This window comes from Lampetra fluviatilis, unplaced genomic scaffold (assembly GCF_964198595.1).
Source record: "Lampetra fluviatilis unplaced genomic scaffold, kcLamFluv1.1 SCAFFOLD_184, whole genome shotgun sequence".
Taxonomy (NCBI): Eukaryota; Metazoa; Chordata; class Hyperoartia; order Petromyzontiformes; family Petromyzontidae; genus Lampetra; species Lampetra fluviatilis.
The window spans coordinates 107981-128145 of record NW_027621618.1 but is presented as its reverse complement, the minus strand read 5'-3'; the positions used below and the strand labels follow the sequence as shown (position 1 = coordinate 128145).

The following is a 20165-nucleotide window of genomic DNA, read 5'->3' as shown; positions in this document are numbered from 1 at the left end:
TGGCGTCATCTGGTCCAACACCAATGGAGACTAGGCTCTAAGGAAAGCTGTCTTGGGTGTTGACCAATCAACTTCAAGGACAGTGCATATCATAATCATTGTCAGAGTTGTTTATTTTTGTTTGCATTTTGGCTGCTTGTGTTGTGGTTATTGCAAACATGATCCCTTGAATTAAGGTGTCAGTTTTTGTACCAGTTGAAAGGGTAAAAAACCTATTACTAGATCTGGTAATTGCCGCTCACTCAGAGGGGAGGAGTATGAGTTGCTGCTGAGCGTGGAGCGTGCCGCTGAGAGGGGTGGGGCTTTGCCGGTAGCCCCACTGGGCGTTTGAAGTCGTCAAATACTCCACCCAATTAATGAGCCGTGGATTTGCCGCACCTTTGCGGTGTGAGAATGAGCAGCTCTGGGTCGGTGTTAGATCGTCAATCGCTGCTTGCCCACCCGTTCACGCACTCGCCCACTCACCCATTCAGCCACCCACCCAATCACTCACCCACTCACCTACTCACTCACCTACTCACCCATCCGCTAACCCATGCACCCACCCACACATTCACCCACCCACCGACACATTCACCCACCCATTCACCCACCCACACATTTTCCCACCCATTCACCCACCCACACATTCACCCACCCACTCATTCACCCACCCACTTACCTACCCAATCACCGACCCACCCACACATTCACCCACCCACCCATTTACCCAACCTACCCACACATTCACCCACCCACACATTCACCCACCCACTCATTCACCCACCCATTTACCCACCCATTTACCCACCCACCCACACATTCACCCACCCATTCACCTACCCACCCATCCAACCTCTCACCCACCCAATCACTTACCCACCCACCCATTTACCCACCCACACATTCACCCACCCACCCATCCAACCTCTCACCCACCCAATCACTCACCCACCCACCCATTCACTCACCCACCCATTTTCCCACCCACCCACTCACCCACCCACACATTCACCCACCCACCCATTCACTCACCCACCCACCCACAGGCCCAGCAGGTGCCACGGGTCGACTGACTGAGATGAGTCGGGTCGATGCACCCTCAGTGTTGCCCCCTACTGTGCCAAACTCGCTGCGCTTTAGCCGCCCGGCGCTCCGCTCGTTGTTGTGAGCTGCGTCGCTGAGGCTGGAAGATTTGGGGAAAATAGCTGATTGCGATTTTTTTCTGACAGATTTTGCGATTTGATTTGCGATTACATTTTTTTCAAAGTCAAGCTTCAGTCCAATATTCACTGTGTAATAGATTTAAGACGCGGGATGGAGCGTTAACCACATGATACCATCAAAATACCAACTGCTCTATTTAATCTAAATCAGAGGTCGCAACCGGGTACCCGATACCCGTACCCTACACGATACCCGGCTACTCATACCCGGCCGGGTACGGGTACGGGTACCCGTTTGCGACCCTGGTGCGGCCGGGTACGGGTACGGCCGTGAGTCACTTGTGAGTCACCGTGTGTCACTCATTTCCCAACGTCTTGTCTCTTCTCACAATTCAAGTTCCTAGAATCACCCCACCCGCGCCTGCAACGTGGCTTCATCCCAGAGGTTGCAATCAGGTACCCGAAACCCGTACCCTACCCGTACCCGGCCGGGTACGGGTAGGGTACGGGTTCGGCCGGGTACGGGTACCCGTTTGCGACCCTGGTGCGGCCGGGTACGGGTAAGGAATCAAAACCCGTTTGCGACCTCTGATCTAAATGCAAGTGTCACGGTGTTATTGGGCCAAGATGCGCCGTTCACATGCAGTTGGCGGCAGTACCGGCAACAGGCCGATAGGGAATTATTATTTGGTTCTTTCGGTTAAGTCACGTCTAAAGATAAAATAATAAATTAAATACGTAATCAACCAGGCTATGCGTTAATTGTGTGTTGACCGACCCTCTGTGTTGTATTACATTACATTTCGATATATTTTACTTGGTTATTTAATTTTAGTGTGTCTTTCTCCTGATTTTCAGGCTTGCTTGCTGTGTAATCGTTCTTGCAGCACCAATTGATATGCTAATTTTTTTCTACCCCCCTCCCTCTCTCTGCCTCCGCCCCCCCCCCCTCTGTCTATTTAAGGCCACCACACAGAGACGATCACCCCTCTCTGTTACCTGTGTTACTCTCGCTATGTATCTTGGTGATATCTGTCTGCTAATATGTCTGTCTATAGTTTTCTGGTTAGATTTTATGTCGCTATTTCATTATACCTGATGATGATTGCTTGTGTTGCAATCGAAACGTCGTATTCTATTATTTAATTAAATTTATTATTTTATCTTTAGACGTGACTTAACCGAAAGAACCGAATAATAAGGCCGATAGGGGGCAACAGAGGGGCTGAGTCCCAGTTTCTTATTGGAGCGTATATTTAGTATATTGATGATACTGATGTATGATAATTGGTTTTTTACCCTTCTATCTGGCAACAAAACTGACACCTTTTTTTTTACAAGGAGTCATGTTTGCATAGACCACAATACCTGCAGCCATAATGCAAACAAAAAACACAACTCTGATAATGTATGTGCACTGTCCTTGAAGTTGATTGGTCCACACCCGAGACAGCTTTCCTTAGAGCCTAGTCTCACATGGTCCTTGAAGTTGATTGGTCCACACCCGAGACAGCTTTCCGTCTGGGTACGGGTAGCCGTTTGTGAACCTGGTGCGGGCCGGGTACGGGTAGGCCGTGAGTCACTGGTGAGTCACCGTTTGTCACTTATTTCCCAACATCTTGTCTCTTCTCACAATTCAAGTTCCTAGAATCAACCCACCCGCGCCTGCAACGTGGCTTCATCCCAGAGGTCGCAATCATCTACCCGATACCCGTACCCTACCCGTACCCGGCCGGGTACGGGTAGACCGTGAGTCACTGGTGAGTCACCGTCTGTCACTCATTTCCCAACGTCTTGTCTCTTCTCACAATGATGGGGAGAGAGTGATGGGAGATGATGGGGGGAGAGCGATGGGAGATGATGGGGAGAGAGAACGGGGGGAGATGATGGGGAGGTGAAAAAGACGATTGAAAAGAAGAATTAATGAGATAAGATAGAATCTCAACCCACCCGCGCCTGCAACGTGGCTTCATCCCAGAGGTCGCAACCGGGTACCCGATACCCGTACCCTACCCGATACCCGGCTACCCGTACCCGGCCGGGTACGGGTAGCCGTTTGCGACCCTGGTGCGGCCGGGTACGGGTACGGGTAGGCCGTGAGTCACTGGTGAGTCACCGTGTGTCACTCATTTCCCAACGTCTTGTCTCTTCTCACAATTCAAGTTCCTAGAATCAACCCACCCGCGCCTGCAACATGGCTTCATCCCAGAGGTCGCAAACGGGTTCCCGATACCCGTACCTTACCCGATACCCGGCCGGGTACGGGTAGGGTACGGGTACGGCCGGGTACGGGTACCCGTTTGCGACCCTGGTGCGGCCGGGTACGGGTACGGGGGGTAAGGAATCAAAACCCGTTTGCGACCTCTGGTGTGAGGGCCCGTTACGCCTCTGTGCTGAGTGTTAATCTCCACAAATATATAAAAGGCAAAGTTGTGATTGTGTGTGCGTCTGTTCAAGATGTTTAGCGTACTTCCCGACATGCAACTTATTTTTTTGGGGTGGGGGTGGTGGTGGTGGTGGGGGTGGTGGTGGGGGGGGGGTGGTGGGGGGGGGTGGTGGGGGGTGGTGGTGGTGGTGGGGGTGGTGGTGGGGGTGGTGGTGGTGGTGGGGGTGGTGGTTGTGGTGGGGGTGGTGGTGGGGGGTGGTGGTGGTGGGGGTGGTTGTGTTGGTGGTAGTGGTGGTGGTGATTCCCCCACACTCACCACACTCACCACACGGAGACCCACAGACTCACACACAGAGACCCACAGAGACCCACAGACGTACACACACAGAGACCCACAGACTCACCACACAGAGACCCACAGACTTACACACACAGAGACCCACAGACTCACCACACGGAGACCCACAGACTCATCACACACACAGAGAGACCCACAGACTCACCGTTGATCATCTCAGCGTGCGTACTACGTGTCCCCTGGACCTCTGTTTCCGTGACCTCGGTGCGTCGCCCATCGCCGTGTCTCTAACCGGATTGTGCCGCGTGGTTTCACCGGCGACTTTCACCAGGAGGAGGAGAGGCGGACAGACGGGGGGGGTGGGGGGGGGTGACACGGCCAGCGAGATGGACGCGGTTCTGTCGGATTTCGTGATCGCAACGGGAGCTGATCCGGGCTTGGCACGTGACCTTCTGGAAGGTTTGGCATGCAGCACCATCACTACCATCACTACCATCATTAACATCACCATCATCATCACCACCATCATCAACTACCATTGTTAACATCACCATCATCATCATCACCATCATCACTACCATTGTCACTAACATCATCATCACCACCATCATCACTATCACTACCATCACCACCATCGTCACCGTCACCACCCACCATCATCATCACCACCATTGTCACCGTCACCACCATCACCATCATCACCATCATCACCATCACTACCATCACCAACACCATCATCACTACCATTGTCACTAACATCATCACCACTATTATCACCACCACCATCATCAACACCATCACCATCGTCGTCACCATCGTCGTCACTAATATCATCACCACCACCATCACCGCCATCGTCACTGACATCACCACCATCACCCACTCACTCACCCACTCGCTCACCCACCCACCCACCCACCCACTCACCCACTCGCTCACCCACCCACTCACCCACTCGCTCACCCACCCACCCACCCACCCACTCACCCACTCACCCACTCACTCACCCACCCACCCACTCACCCACTCACCCACCCACTCACCCACCCACCCACCCACTCACCCACCCACCCACCCACCCACCCACCCACTCACTCACCCACCCACCCACCCACTCACCCACCCACCCACCCACCCATCCACCCACTCACTCACCCACTCACCCACTCACCCACTCACTCACCCACCCACCCACCCACCCACTCACCCACCCACCCACCCACCCACCCACCCACTCACTCACTCACTCACCCACCCACTCACTCACTCACCCACCCACCCACCCACTCACTCACTCACTCACCCACCCACCCACCCACCCACCCACTCACCCACCCACCCACCCACCCACTCACTCACTCACCCACCCACCCACCCACCCACCCACCCATCCACCCACCCACTCACCCACCCACCCACCCACCCACTCACCCACCCACTCACCCCCCTCACCCACCCACCCACCCACTCACCCACCCACTCACCCACTCACTCACTCACTCACTCACCCACCTACCCACCCACCCACCCACTCACCCACCCACCCACTCACTCACTCACTCACTCACTCACTCACTCACTCACCCACCCACCCACTCACTCACTCACCCACCCACCCACTCACTCACTCACTCACCCACCCACTCACTTACTCACTCACCCACTCACCCACCCACCCACCCACTCACCCACCCACCCACCCACTCACTCACTCACTCACCCACCCACCCACTCACTCACTCACTCACTCACCCACCCACTCACCCACCCACTCACCCACTCACCCACCCACTCACCCACTCACCCACCCACTCACTCACCCACCCACTCACCCACCCACCCACCCACTCACCCACCCACCCACCCACTCACTCACTCACTCACCCACCCACCCACCCACCCACCCACCCACCCACTCACCCCCTCACCCACCCACTCACCCACCCACTCACTCACCCACCCACTCACCCACCCACCCACCCACTCACCCCCTCACCCACCCACCCACCCACTCACCCACCCACCCACCCACTCACCCACCCACCCACTCACCCACCCACCCACTCACTCACTCACTCACTCACTCACTCACTCACTCACTCACTCACTCACTCACCCACCCACCCACTCACCCACCCACCCACTCACCCACCCACCCACTCACCCACTCACTCACTCACTCACTCACCTACCCACCCACCCACTCACCCACCCACTCACTCACCCACTCACTCACTCACCCACCCACCCACTCACTCACTCACCCACCCACCCACCCACTCACCCACCGACACACCCACTCACTCACTCACTCACCCACCCACTCACTCACTCACTCACTTACCCACCCACCCACACACTCACTCACCCACCCACTCACCCCCTCACCCACCCACCCACTCACTCACCCACCCACCCACTCACCCACCCACTCACTCACTCACTCACCCACCCACCCACCCACTCACCCCCTCACCCACCCACTCACCCACCCACTCACTCACCCACCCACTCACCCACCCACCCACCCACTCACTCACTCACCCACCCACCCACCCACCCACCCACTCACTCACTCACCCACCCACCCACTCACCCCCTCACCCACCCACCCACTCTCTCACTCACCCACCCACCCACTCACCCACCCACCCACTCACCCACCCACTCACCCACCCACCCACCCACCCACCCACCCACTCACTCACCCACCCACCCACCCACTCACCCACTCACCCACCCACCCACTCACCCACCCACACATCCACTCACTCACTCACCCACCCACCCACTCACCCACCCACTCACCCACCCACTCACTCACCCACACACCCACTCACCCACCCACCCACCCACCCACTCACCCACCCACCCACTCACCCACCCACTCACTCACCCACACACCCACCCACCCACTCACTCACCCACTCACTCACTCACCCACCCACCCACCCACCCACCCACCCACCCACTCACTCACTCACCCACCCACCCACTCACTCACTCACCCACTCACCCACCCACCCACCCACTCACCCACCCACACACCCACTCACTCACTCACCCACCCACTCACCCACCCACCCACCCAACCCACTCACCCACCCACCCAACCCACTCACCCACCCACTCACCCACCCACCCACTCACCCGCCCACCCTCCCACTCACTCACCCACCCACCCACCCACTCACTCACTCACTCACTCACCCACTCACCCACCCACCCACCCACTCACCCACCCACCCACCCACCCACTCACCCACCCACCCACCCACTCACCCACCCACCCTCCCACTCACTCACCCACCCACCCACCCACTCACTCACTCACTCACTCACCCACTCACCCACCCACCCACCCACCCACTCACCCACCCACCCACCCACTCACCCACCCACCCACCCCTTGCCGCTGCAGGGAAGGGCTGGGACATGTGCGCAGCGCTCAAGTACTATGAGCAACTCCACTCCCCCTCCACCTCCTCCTCCACCTCCACCTCATCGTCGTCGATGTTTGCGCTGCCGGAGGTTGCCCGCGGCCCCGTCCCGAGGGGGTCCGCCGGGGTGGCTACTGTGGGGCGGGCTGCGTCGTCATCGTCGCCACCCACGGCGGCGGTGACGTCGGCGGTGACGTCAGCGGCGACGTGGGGGAGAGGCGGGGCCAAGGCGGAGAGGCCTCCGCTGACGAGGCAGAACGACCTGGCCACGGGTGTGTGTCACTGTGTGTGTGTGTCACTGTGTGTGTGTGTGTCACTGTGTGTGTGTGTCTGTGTATGTGTCATTGTGTGTGTGTGTCACTGTGTGTGTGTGTGTCACTGTGTGTGTGTGTGTCACTGTGTGTGTATGTCACTGTGTGTGTGTGTCACTGTGTGTGTGTGTCACTGTGTGTGTGTGTTACTGTGTGTGTGTGTGACTGTGTGTGTGTGTGTGTTACTGTGTGTGTGTGTGACTGTGTGTGTGTGTGTGTCACTGCGTGTGTGTCTGTGTGTGTGTGTGTGTGTCACTGTGTGTGTATGTCACTGTGTGTGTGTCTGTGTGTGTGTCTGTGTGTGTGTCATTGTGTGTGTGTGTGTCACTGTGTGTGTGTGTCACTGTGTGTGTGTGTGTCACTGTGTGTGTGTGTCTGTGTGTCACTGTGTGTGTGTGTCACTGTGTGTGTGTCTGTGTGTGTGTCATTGTGTGTGTGTGTGTGACTGTCACTGTGTGTGTGTGTCTGTGTGTGTGTCACTGTGTGTGTGTCACTGTGTGTGTGTGTGTGTCACTGTGTGTGTGTCTGTGTGTGTGTCATTGTGTGTGTGTGTCACTGTGTGTGTGTGTCACTGTGTGTGTGTCACTGTGTGTGTGTGTCTGTGTGTGTGTGTGTCACTGTGTGTGTGTGTGTGTGTCACTGTGTGTGTCACTGTGTGTGTGTATCACTATGTGTGTGTGTGACTGTGTGTCACTGTGTGTGTGTGTCACTGTGTGTGTGTGTGTGACTGTGTGTCACTGTGTGTGTGTGTGTCACTGTGTGTGTCACTGTGTGTGTCACTGTGTGTGTGTGTCACTGTGTGTGTGTGTGTCACTGTGTGTGTCACTGTGTGTGTGTCACTGTGTGTGTGTGTCACTGTGTGTGTGTGACTGTGTGTCACTGTGTGTGTGTGTCACTGTGTGTGTGTGTGTGACTGTGTGTCACTGTGTGTGTGTGTGTCACTGTGTGTGTCACTGTGTGTGTCACTGTGTGTGTGTCACTGTGTGTATGTGTCACTGTGTCTCTCTGTCTCTGTCTCACCGTGTCTCTGTGTCTGTGTCTCACTGTGTCTCCGTGTCTCTATGTCTCTGTCTCTCCATGTCTTCGTGTCTCTGTGCCTCTGTCTCTCCGTGTCTCTGTCTCTCCGTGTCTCCGTGTCTCTCCGTGTCTCACCGTGTCTCACCGTGTCTCTGTCTCACCGTGTCTCTGTCTCTCCGTGTCTCTGTCTCACTGTGTCTCTCTCCGTGTCTCTGTCTCACCGTGTCCCGCCGTGTCTCTCCGTGTCTCTGTCTCACCGTGTCTGTAGACAAGCCGCTGTGCCGTGTCTCTGTCTCACCCTGTCTCACCGTGTCTCACCGTGTCTCTGTCTCACCGTGTCTGTGTCTCACCGTGTCTCACCGTGTCTCTGTGTCACCGTGTCTCTGTGTCTCTGTCTCACCGTGTCTCACCGTGTCACTGTGTCTCTGTGTCTCTGTGTCTGTGTCTCACCGTGTCTTTGTCTCACCGCGTCTCTGTCTTACCGTGTCTCTGTCTCACTGTGTCTCCGTGTCTCACCGTGTCTCACTGTGTCTCACCGTGTCTCCATGTCTCTCCGTGTCTCACCGTGTCTCTCTGTGTCTCTGTCTCACCGTGTCTCACCGTGTCTCACTGTGTCTCTGTGTCTGTGTCTCACCGTGTCTCACCGTGTCTCTGTGTCACCGTGTCTCTGTGTCTCTGTCTCACCGTGTTTCCGTGTCTCTGTCTCACCGTGTCTCCGTGTCTCTGTCTCACCGTGTCTCACCGTGTCTCACCGTGTCTCTGTCTCTCCGTGTCTCCATGTCTCTCCGTGTCTCACCGTGTCTCTCCATGTCTCACTGTGTCTCTGTGTCTGTGTCTCACCGTGTCTCACCGTGTCTCTGTGTCACCGTGTCTCTGTGTCTCTGTCTCCCCGTGTCTCACCGTGTCACTGTGTCTCTGTGTCTGTGTCTCACCGTGTCTCTGTCTCACCGCGTCTCTGTCTCACTGTGTCTCCGTGTCTCACCGTGTCTCACCGTGTCTCACCGTGTCTCCATGTCTCTCCGTGTCTCACCGTGTCTCACCGTGTCTCTCTGTGTCTCTGTCTCACCGTGTCTCACCGTGTCTCTCTGTGTCTGTGTCTCACCGTGTCTCACCGTGTCTCTGTGTCACCGTGTCTCTGTGTCTCTGTCTCACCGTGTTTCCGTGTCTCTGTCTCACCGTGTCTCCGTGTCTCTGTCTCACCGTGTTTCCGTGTCTCTGTCTCACCGTGTCTCTGTCTCACTGTGTCTCCGTGTCTCACCGTGTTTCACCGTGTCTCTGTGTCTGTGTCTCACCGTGTCTCCGTGTCTCTGTCTCACCGTGTCTCACCGTGTCTCACCGTGTCTCACCGTGTCTCACCGTGTCTCACCCTGTCTCACCGTGTCTCACCGTGTCTCACCGTGTCTCACCGTGTCTCACCGTGTCTCATCGTGTCTCTGTCTCACCGTGGCTCACCGTGTCACTGTCTCCGTGTCTCTGTCTCACCATATCTCACCGTGTCTCACCGTGTCTCACCGTGTCTCTGTGTCTCACCGTGCCTCATCGTGTCTCTGTGTCTCACCGTGTCTCTGTGTCACCGTGTCTGTAGACAAGCCGCTGTGCCGGGGCATCTCCCACGCCAACGCGTCCATCGTGCAGCTCGCACGGCAGCAGCTGTCGGGCACCGACTCTCGCTCACCACTCGCCACCACCAACACCAACACCACCACCGCCACCACCGGCACCACCACCACCGGCACCACCACCACCGGCAACAGCGGCATGCACGAAGAGCAGCCCGGTGCGTGATCGGGGGTCGTGTCTCCGTGTGTGTGTGTCTGTGTGTGTCTCACTGTGTGTGTCTCACTGTGTGTGTCTCACTGTGTGTGTCTCACTGTGTGTGTCTGTGTGTCTCACTGTGTGTGTGTCTGTTTGTGTCTGTGTGTGTGTGTGTCTGTGTGTGTGTGTGTCTGTGTGTGTGTGTTTCTCCGTGTGTGTGTCTGTGTGTGTGTGTCTGTGTGTGTGTGTGTGTCTGTGTGTGTGTCTCCGTGTGTGTGTCTCCGTGTATATATGTGTGTGTGTCTGTGTGTGTGTGTCTGTGTGTGTGTCTGTGTCTCCGTGTGTGTGTGTCTCCGTGTGTGTCTGTGTGTGTGTGTCTCCGTGTGACTCCGTGTGTCTCCCCGTGTGTCTCCGTGTGTCTCCCCGTGTGTCTCCGTGTGTCTCCGTGTGTCTCCCCGTGTGTCTCCCCGTGTCTCCGTGGGTCTCTGTGTGACTCCCCGTGTCTCCGTGTGGCTCCCCGTGTGTCTCCAGCGAGTGAGGACGTGGTGATGGAGCTCCCCGTGTCTCCGTGTGTCTCCCCGTGTGTCTCTGTGTCTCCAGCGAGTGAGGACGTGGTGATGGAGCTCCCCGTGTCTCTGTGTCTCCCCGTGTGTCCCCGTGTCTCCGTGTGTCTCCCCGTGTGTCTCCGTATGTCTCCCCGTGTGTCTCCTTGTGTCTCCGTGTGTCTCTGTGTCTCCAGCGAGTGAGGACGTGGTGATGGAGCTCCCCGTGTCTCTGTGTCTCCCCGTGTGTCCCCGTGTCTATGTGTCTCCCCGTGTGTCCCCGTGTCTCCGTGTGTCTCCCCGTGTGTCTCCGTGTGTCTCCCCGTGTGTCTCTGTGTCTCCGTGTGTCTCTGTGTCTCCAGCGAGTGAGGACGTGGTGATGGAGCTCCCCGTGTCTCCGTGTGTCTCCCCGTGTTTCCGTGTGACACCCCATGTCTTCGTGTGTCTCTGTGTCTCCCCGTGTGTCTCTGTGTCTCCCCGTGTGTCTCCGCGTGTCTCCAGTGAGTGAGGACGTGGTGATGGAGCTCCCTGTGTCTCTCCGTGACTCCCCGTGTCTCCGTGTGTCTCCGCGTGACTCCCTGTGTCCCTGTGTCTCTGTGTGTCCCCGTGTCTCCCCGTGTGTCTCTGCGCGTGTCTCCAGCGAGTGAGGACGTGGTGATGGAGCTCCCCGTGTCTCCGTGTGTCTCCCCGTGTCTCTGTGTCTCCCCGCGTGTCTCCGTGTGACTCCCCGTGTCTCCCTGTGTCCCTGTGTCTCCCCGCGTGTCTCCAGCCAGTGAGGACGTGGTGATGGAGCTCCCCGTGTGTCTGTGTCTCTCTGTGTCTCCGTGTCTCTGTGTCTCCAGCGAGTGAGGACGTGGTGATGGAGCTCCCCGTGTCTCTCTGTCTCCCCGTGTGTCTCTGTGTGTCCCCGTGTCTCCAGCGAGTGAGGACGTGGTGATGGAGCTCCCCGTGTCTCTGTGTCTCCCCGTGTGTCTCTGTGTGTCCCCGTGTCTCCAGCGAGTGAGGACGTGGTGATGGAGCTCCCCGTGTCTCTGTGTCTCCCCGTGTGTCTCTGTGTGTCCCCGTGTCTCCAGCGAGTGAGGACGTGGTGATGGAGTTCCCCGTGTCTCTGTCTCTCCCCGTGTGTCTCTGTGTGTCCCCGTGTCTCCAGCGAGTGAGGACGTGGTGATGGAGCTCCCCGTGTGCACGTTCCAGCTGCCCGACATGTCCGTGTCTCCGTGTGTCTCCCCGTGTCTCCGTGTGACTCCCTGTGTCTCCCCGTGTCTCCCCGTGTCTCCCCGTGACCCCCCGTGTGTCTCTGTGTCTCCAGCGAGTGAGGACGTGGTGATGGAGCTCCCTGTGTCTCCCTGTGTCTCCCCGTGACCCCCCGTGTGTCTCTGTGTGTCTCTGTGTCTCCCCGTGTGTCTCTGTGTCTTTGTGTCTCCAGCGAGTGAGGACGTGGTGATGGAGCTCCCCGTGTGCACGTTCCAGCTGCCCGACATGTCCGTGTCTCCGTGTGTCTCCCCGTGTCTCCCCGTGTCTCCCCGTGTCTCCCCGTGACCCCCCGTGTGTCTCTGTGTGTCTCTGTGTCTCCAGCGAGTGAGGACGTGGTGATGGAGCTCCCCGTGTCTCCCCGTGTCTCTGTGTCTCCCCGTGTGTCTCTGTGTCTCCAGCGAGTGAGGACGTGGTGATGGAGCTCCCTGTGTCTCCGTGTGACTCCGTGTGTCTCTCTGTGTCTCCCCGTGTGTCTTTGTGTCTCCCCGTGTGTCTCTGTGTCTCTGCGTGTCTCCGTGTGACTCCCCATGTCTCCCCGTGTCTCCCCGTGTCTCCCCGTGTCTCCCCGTGACCCCCCGTGTGTCTCTGTGTCTCCAGCGAGTGAGGACGTGGTGATGGAGCTCCCCGTGTCTCCCCGTGTCTCTGTGTCTCCCCGTGTGTCTCCGTGTCTCCCCGTGTGTCTCTGTGTGTCTCTGTGTCTCCAGCGAGTGAGGACGTGGTGATGGAGCTCCCCGTGTGCACGTTCCAGCTGCCCGACATGTCCGTGTCTCCGTGTGTCTCCGTGTGACTCCCCGTGTGTCTCCCCGTGTCTCTCTGTGTGTCCCCGTGTCTCTCCGTGTGTCTCCCCGTGTCTCTCCGTGTGACTCCCTGTGTCTTCCCATGTGTCTCCCCGTGTCTCTGTGTCTCCCCGTGTGTCCCCGTGTGTCTCTGTGTCTCCAGCGAGTGAGGACGTGGTGATGGAGTTCCCCGTGTCTCTGTGTCTCCCCGTGTGAGGACGTGGTGATGGAGCTCCCCGTGTCTCCGTGTGACTCCCTGTGTCTCCCCATGTGTCTCCCCGTGTCTCTGTGTCTCCCCGTGTCTCTGTGTCTCCAGCGAGTGAGGACGTGGTGATGGAGCTCCCCGTGTGCACGTTCCAGTTGCCCGACATGTCCGTGTACAGCGAGGACTTCCGCTCCTTCCTCGAGAGAGACCTCATCGAGACGGCCACGCTACTCGCTCTGGAGAACTCTGGTGAGAGACACAGCGTGTACCTAGCCTGGCACGGAGAGACACAGCGTGTACCTAGCCTGGCATGGAGAGACACAGCGTGTACCTAGCCTGGCACGGAGAGAGAGAGACACAGCGTGTACCTAGCCTGGCACGGAGAGACACAGCGTGTACCTAGCCTGGCACGGAGAGACACAGCGTGTACCTAGCCTGGCACGGAGAGAGAGAGACACAGCGTGTACCTAGCCTGGCACGGAGAGACACAGCGTGTACCTAGCCTGGCACGGAGAGAGAGAGACACAGCGTGTACCTAGCCTGGCACGGAGAGAGACACAGCGTGTACCTAGCCTGGCACGGAGAGAGAGAGACAGCGTGTACCTAGCCTGGCACGGAGAGAGAGAGACAGCGTGTACCTAGCCTGGCACAGAGAGAGAGCGTGCACCTAGCCTGGCACAGAGAGAGAGAGAGACAGCGTGTACCTAGCCTGGCACAGAGAGAGACACAGCGTGTACCTAGCCTGGCACGGAGAGAGAGACACAGCGTGCACCTAGCCTGGCACAGAGAGAGAGACACAGCGTGCACCTAGCCTGGCACAGAGAGAGAGACACAGCGTGTACCTAGCCTGGCACGGAGAGAGAGACACAGCGTGTACCTAGCCTGGCACGGAGAGACACAGCGTGTACCTAGCCTGGCACGGAGAGAGACACAGCGTGTACCTAGCCTGGCACAGAGAGAGAGAGAGACACAGCGTGCACCTAGCCTGGCACGGAGAGAGAGACACAGCGTGTACCTAGCCTGGCACGGAGAGACACAGCGTGTACCTAGCCTGGCACGGAGAGAGACACAGCGTGTACCTAGCCTGGCACAGAGAGAGAGAGAGACACAGCGTGTACCTAGCCTGGCACAGAGAGAGAGAGAGACAGCGTGCACCTAGCCTGGCACAGAGAGAGAGACACAGCGTGCACCTAGCCTGGCACAGAGAGAGAGAGAGACAGCGTGTACCTAGCCTGGCACAGAGAGAGAGAGAGAGACAGCGTGCACCTAGCCTGGCACAGAGAGAGAGACACAGCGTGCACCTAGCCTGGCACAGAGAGAGAGAGACACAGCGTGTACCTAGCCTGGCACAGAGAGAGAGACACAGCGTGCACCTAGCCTGGCACAGAGAGAGAGAGACACAGCGTGCACCTAGCCTGGCACAGAGAGAGAGAGAGAGACAGCGTGCACCTAGCCTGGCACAGAGAGAGAGAGACACAGCGTGTACCTAGCCTGGCACAGAGAGAGAGACACAGCGTGCACCTAGCCTGGCACAGAGAGAGAGACACAGCGTGTACCTAGCCTGGCACGGAGAGAGACACAGCGTGCACCTAGCCTGGCACAGAGAGAGAGAGACACAGCGTGTACCTAGCCTGGCACAGAGAGAGAGAGACACAGCGTGTACCTAGCCTGGCACAGAGAGAGAGACACAGCGTGTACCTAGCCTGGCACAGAGAGAGAGAGACACAGCGTGTACCTAGCCTGGCACAGAGAGAGACACAGCGTGTACCTAGCCTGGCACAGAGAGAGACACAGCGTGTACCTAGCCTGGCACAGAGAGAGAGACACAGCGTGTACCTAGCCTGGCACAGAGAGAGAGACACAGCGTGCACCTAGCCTGGCACAGAGAGAGAGACACAGCGTGCACCTAGCCTGGCACAGAGAGAGACACAGCGTGTACCTAGCCTGGCACGGAGAGAGACACAGCGTGCACCTAGCCTGGCACAGAGAGAGACACAGCGTGCACCTAGCCTGGCACAGAGAGAGAGACACAGCGTGTACCTAGCCTGGCACGGAGAGAGACACAGCGTGCACCTAGCCTGGCACGGAGAGAGAGACACAGCGTGCACCTAGCCTGGCACAGAGAGAGAGACACAGCGTGTACCTAGCCTGGCACAGAGAGAGAGACACAGCGTGCACCTAGCCTGGCACAGAGAGAGAGACACAGCGTGCACCTAGCCTGGCACAGAGAGAGACACAACGTGTACCTAGCCTGGCACAGAGAGAGAGACACAGCGTGTACCTAGCCTGGCACGGAGAGAGAGACACAGCGTGTACCTAGCCTGGCACGGAGAGAGAGAGACACAGCGTGTACCTAGCCTGGCACGGAGAGAGAGAGACACAGCGTGCACCTAGCCTGGCACGGAGAGAGAGAGACACAGCGTGCACCTAGCCTGGCACAGAGAGAGAGACACAGCGTGTACCTAGCCTGGCACGGAGAGAGAGAGACACAGCGTGTACCTAGCCTGGCACAGAGAGAGAGACACAGCGTGTACCTAGCCTGGCACAGAGAGAGAGACACAGCGTGTACCTAGCCTGGCACGGAGAGAGAGAGACACAGCGTGTACCTAGCCTGGCACGGAGAGAGAGACACAGCGTGTACCTAGCCTGGCACAGAGAGAGAGACACAGCGTGTACCTAGCCTGGCACAGAGAGAGAGACACAGCGTGTACCTAGCCTGGCACAGAGAGAGAGAGACAGCGTGTACCTAGCCTGGCACAGAGAGAGAGAGACACAGCGTGCACCTAGCCTGGCACAGAGAGAGAGACACAGCGTGCACCTAGCCTGGCACAGAGAGAGAGAGAGACACAGCGTGCACCTAGCCTGGCACAGAGAGAGAGAGACACAGCGTGCACCTAGCCTGGCACGGAGAGAGAGAGACACAGCGTGTACCTAGCCTGGCACGGAGAGAGACACAGCGTGTACCTAGCCTGGCACAGAGAGAGAGACACAGCGTGCACCTAGCCTGGCACAGAGAGAGAGAGACACAGCGTGTACCTAGCCTGGCACAGAGAGAGAGAGACACAGCGTGTACCTAGCCTGGCACGGAGAGAGACACAGCGTGTACCTAGCCTGGCACAGAGAGAGAGACACAGCGTGCACCTAGCCTGGCACAGAGAGAGAGACACAGCGTGTACCTAGCCTGGCACAGAGAGAGAGAGACACAGCGTGCACCTAGCCTGGCACAGAGAGAGAGAGACACAGCGTGTACCTAGCCTGGCACAGAGAGAGAGAGACAGCGTGCACCTAGCCTGGCACAGAGAGAGAGACACAGCGTGTACCTAGCCTGGCACAGAGAGAGAGAGACAGCGTGTACCTAGCCTGGCACAGAGAGAGAGACACAGCGTGCACCTAGCCTGGCACAGAGAGAGAGACACAGCGTGCACCTAGCCTGGCACAGAGAGAGAGACACAGCGTGTACCTAGCCTGGCACGGAGAGAGAGACACAGCGTGTACCTAGCCTGGCACGGAGAGAGAGACACAGCGTGCACCTAGCCTGGCACGGAGAGAGAGACACAGCGTGTACCTAGCCTGGCACGGAGAGAGAGACACAGCGTGTACCTAGCCTGGCACAGAGAGAGAGAGACACAGCGTGCACCTAGCCTGGCACGGAGAGAGAGAGACAGCGTGCACCTAGCCTGGCACAGAGAGAGAGACACAGCGTGTACCTAGCCTGGCACAGAGAGAGAGACACAGCGTGCACCTAGCCTGGCACAGAGAGAGAGACACAGCGTGCACCTAGCCTGGCACAGAGAGAGAGACACAGCGTGCACCTAGCCTGGCACGGAGAGAGAGAGACACAGCGTGTACCTAGCCTGGCACGGAGAGAGAGAGACACAGCGTGCACCTAGCCTGGTACAGAGAGAGAGAGACACAGCGTGTACCTAGCCTGGCACAGAGAGAGAGACACAGCGTGCACCTAGCCTGGCACAGAGAGAGAGAGACAGCGTGTACCTAGCCTGGCACGGAGAGAGAGAGACAGCGTGTACCTAGCCTGGCACAGAGAGAGAGACACAGCGTGCACCTAGCCTGGCACAGAGAGAGAGACACAGCGTGTACCTAGCCTGGCACGGAGAGAGAGACACAGCGTGCACCTAGCCTGGCACAGAGAGAGAGACACAGCGTGCACCTAGCCTGGCACAGAGAGAGACACAGCGTGCACCTAGCCTGGCACAGAGAGAGAGAGACACAGCGTGCACCTAGCCTGGCACAGAGAGAGAGAGACACAGCGTGCACCTAGCCTGGCACAGAGAGAGAGAGACACAGCGTGCACCTAGCCTGGCACAGAGAGAGACACAGCGTGCACCTAGCCTGGCACAGAGAGAGAGACACAGCGTGCACCTAGCCTGGCACAGAGAGAGAGACACAGCGTGCACCTAGCCTGGCACAGAGAGAGAGAGACACAGCGTGTACCTAGCCTGGCACAGAGAGAGAGACACAGCGTGCACCTAGCCTGGCACAGAGAGAGAGACACAGCGTGTACCTAGCCTGGCACAGAGAGAGAGAGAGACACAGCGTGCACCTAGCCTGGCACAGAGAGAGAGACACAGCGTGTACCTAGCCTGGCACAGAGAGAGAGACACAGCGTGCACCTAGCCTGGCACAGAGAGAGAGACACAGCGTGTACCTAGCCTGGCACAGATAGAGAGAGACACAGCGTGCACCTAGCCTGGCACAGAGAGAGAGACACAGCGTGCACCTAGCCTGGCACAGAGAGAGAGACACAGCGTGCACCTAGCCTGGCACAGAGAGAGAGAGAGAGACACAGCGTGTACCTAGCCTGGCACAGAGAGAGAGACACAGCGTGCACCTAGCCTGGCACAGAGAGAGAGAGACACAGCGTGCACCTAGCCTGGCACAGAGAGAGAGACACAGCGTGTACCTAGCCTGGCACAGAGAGAGAGACACAGCGTGTACCTAGCCTGGCACAGAGAGAGAGACACAGCGTGTACCTAGCCTGGCACAGAGAGAGAGAGACACAGCGTGCACCTAGCCTGGCACAGAGAGAGAGACACAGCGTGTACCTAGCCTGGCACAGAGAGAGAGAGACAGCGTGTACCTAGCCTGGCACAGAGAGAGAGACACAGCGTGTACCTAGCCTGGCACAGAGAGAGACAGCGTGTACCTAGCCTGGCACAGAGAGAGACAGCGTGTACCTAGCCTGGCACAGAGAGAGACACAGCGTGTACCTAGCCTGGCACGGAGAGAGAGACACAGCGTGTACCTAGCCTGGCACGGAGAGAGAGACACAGCGTGTACCTAGCCTGGCACGGAGAGACACACACAGCGTGCACCTAGCCTGGCACAGAGAGAGATAGACAGCGTGTACCTAGCCTGGCACGCAGACACAGCGTGTACCTAGCCTGGCACAGAGACACAGCGTGTACCTAGCCTGACACGGAGAGAGAGACACACACAGCGTGTACCTAGCCTGGCACAGAGATCAGAGGTCGCAAAGGGGTTTTGACCCTACCCGTACCCGGCCGGGTACGGGTAGCCGGGTATCGGGTAGGGTACGGGTATCGGGTACCCGGTTGCGACCTCTGACAGAGACACACAGCGTGTACCTAGCCTGGCACGGTCATGCAGTGTCTCTGTGCGAGTGGTGTAGTGGCGGTGTGTGGTAATGAACATCGCTAGCACTGGGGGAGAGACAAAGGCGGCCGGGCGTGGTGGTGGTGGTGGTCACCCCGTCTGTGTGTGTAGCCACAGTGCCGGTAGCCTTCATAGGTGCTGCTGCTAACAGCACTTGCCCCTACAGCCCTGCTAAGGGCTACCTGGGGGAGCTTTGTCTGTGTGTGTGACACTGCACTTGCCCCGACAGCCCTGCTAGAGGCTACCTGGGGGAGCTTTGTCTGTGTGTGTGACACTGCACTTGCCCCTACAGCCATGCTAGAGGCTACCTGGGGGAGTTTTGTCTGTGTGTGTGACACTGCACTTGCCCCGACAGCCCTGCTAGAGGCTACCTGGGGGAGCTTTGTCTGTGTGTGTGACACTGCACTTGCCCCGACAGCCCTGCTAGAGGCGACCTGGGGGAGCTTTGTCTGTGTGTGTGACACTGCACTTGCCCCTACAGCCCTGCTAGGGGCTACCTGGGGGAGCTTTGTCTGTGTGTGTGACACTGCACTTGCCCCGACAGCCCTGCTAGAGGCTACCTGGGGGAGCTTTGTCTGTGTGTGTGACACTGCACTTGCCCCTACAGCCATGCTAGAGGCTACCTGGGGGAGTTTTGTCTGTGTGTGTGACACTGCACTTGCCCCGACAGCCCTGCTAGAGGCTACCTGGGGGAGCTTTGTCTGTGTGTGTGACACTGCACTTGCCCCGACAGCCCTGCTAGAGGCTACCTGGGGGAGCTTTCTCACTGTCCCCCCCGTGTCCCCCTGTGTCTCTCCCCCCCTTCCGTGTCTCCCCGTGTCTCCCCGTGTCTCCCCCCGTGTCTCCCCCCGTGTCTCCCCGTGTCTCTCCCCGTGTCTCTCCCCGTGTCTCTCCCCGTGTCTCCCCGTGTCTCTCTCCCCCCCCCCGTGTCTCCCCCCGTGTCTCCCCGTGTCTCTCCCCCCCTCCCGTGTCTCCCCGTGTCTCCCCCCGTGTCTCCCCGTGTCTCCCCGTGTCTCCCCCCGTGTCTCCCCGTGTCTCTCTCCCCCCCCCCCCCCGTGTCTCCCCGTGTCTCCCCCCGTGTCCCCCCGTGTCTCTCCCCCCCTCCCGTGTCTCCCCGTGTCTCCCCCCGTGTCTCCCCGTGTCTCCCCCCGTGTCTCCCCCCGTGTCTCCCCGTGTCTCCCCCCGTGTCGCCCCGTGTCTCTCCCCGTGTCTCCCCGTGTCTCTCTCCCCCCCCCCCCCGTGTCTCCCCGTGTCTCCCCCCGTGTCTCCCCGTGTCTCTCCCCCCCTCCCGTGTCTCCCCGTGTCTCCCCCCGTGTCTCCCCGTGTCTCCCCGTGTCTCCCCCCGTGTCTCCCCGTGTCTCTCTCCCCCCCCCCGTGTCTCCCCGTGTCTCCCCCCGTGTCC

At 58.6% G+C, this 20165-nt stretch overlaps 1 protein-coding gene across 1 annotated transcript in view; it reads left to right on the top strand.

Annotated features, from left to right (window-relative positions):
* The window catches only part of LOC144955488 (OTU domain-containing protein 7B-like), a 61257-nt gene that overhangs the window by 6737 nt on the left and 34355 nt on the right, over positions 1-20165 (top strand). The window contains exons 2-5 of the mRNA XM_078885690.1: positions 4161-4288; positions 7251-7541; positions 10183-10374; positions 13241-13378. Coding sequence (XP_078741816.1) covers positions 4216-4288; positions 7251-7541; positions 10183-10374; positions 13241-13378 — 694 coding nt within the window. The 5' untranslated portion in view covers positions 4161-4215. The remainder of the gene's footprint in view (positions 1-4160; positions 4289-7250; positions 7542-10182; positions 10375-13240; positions 13379-20165) is intronic.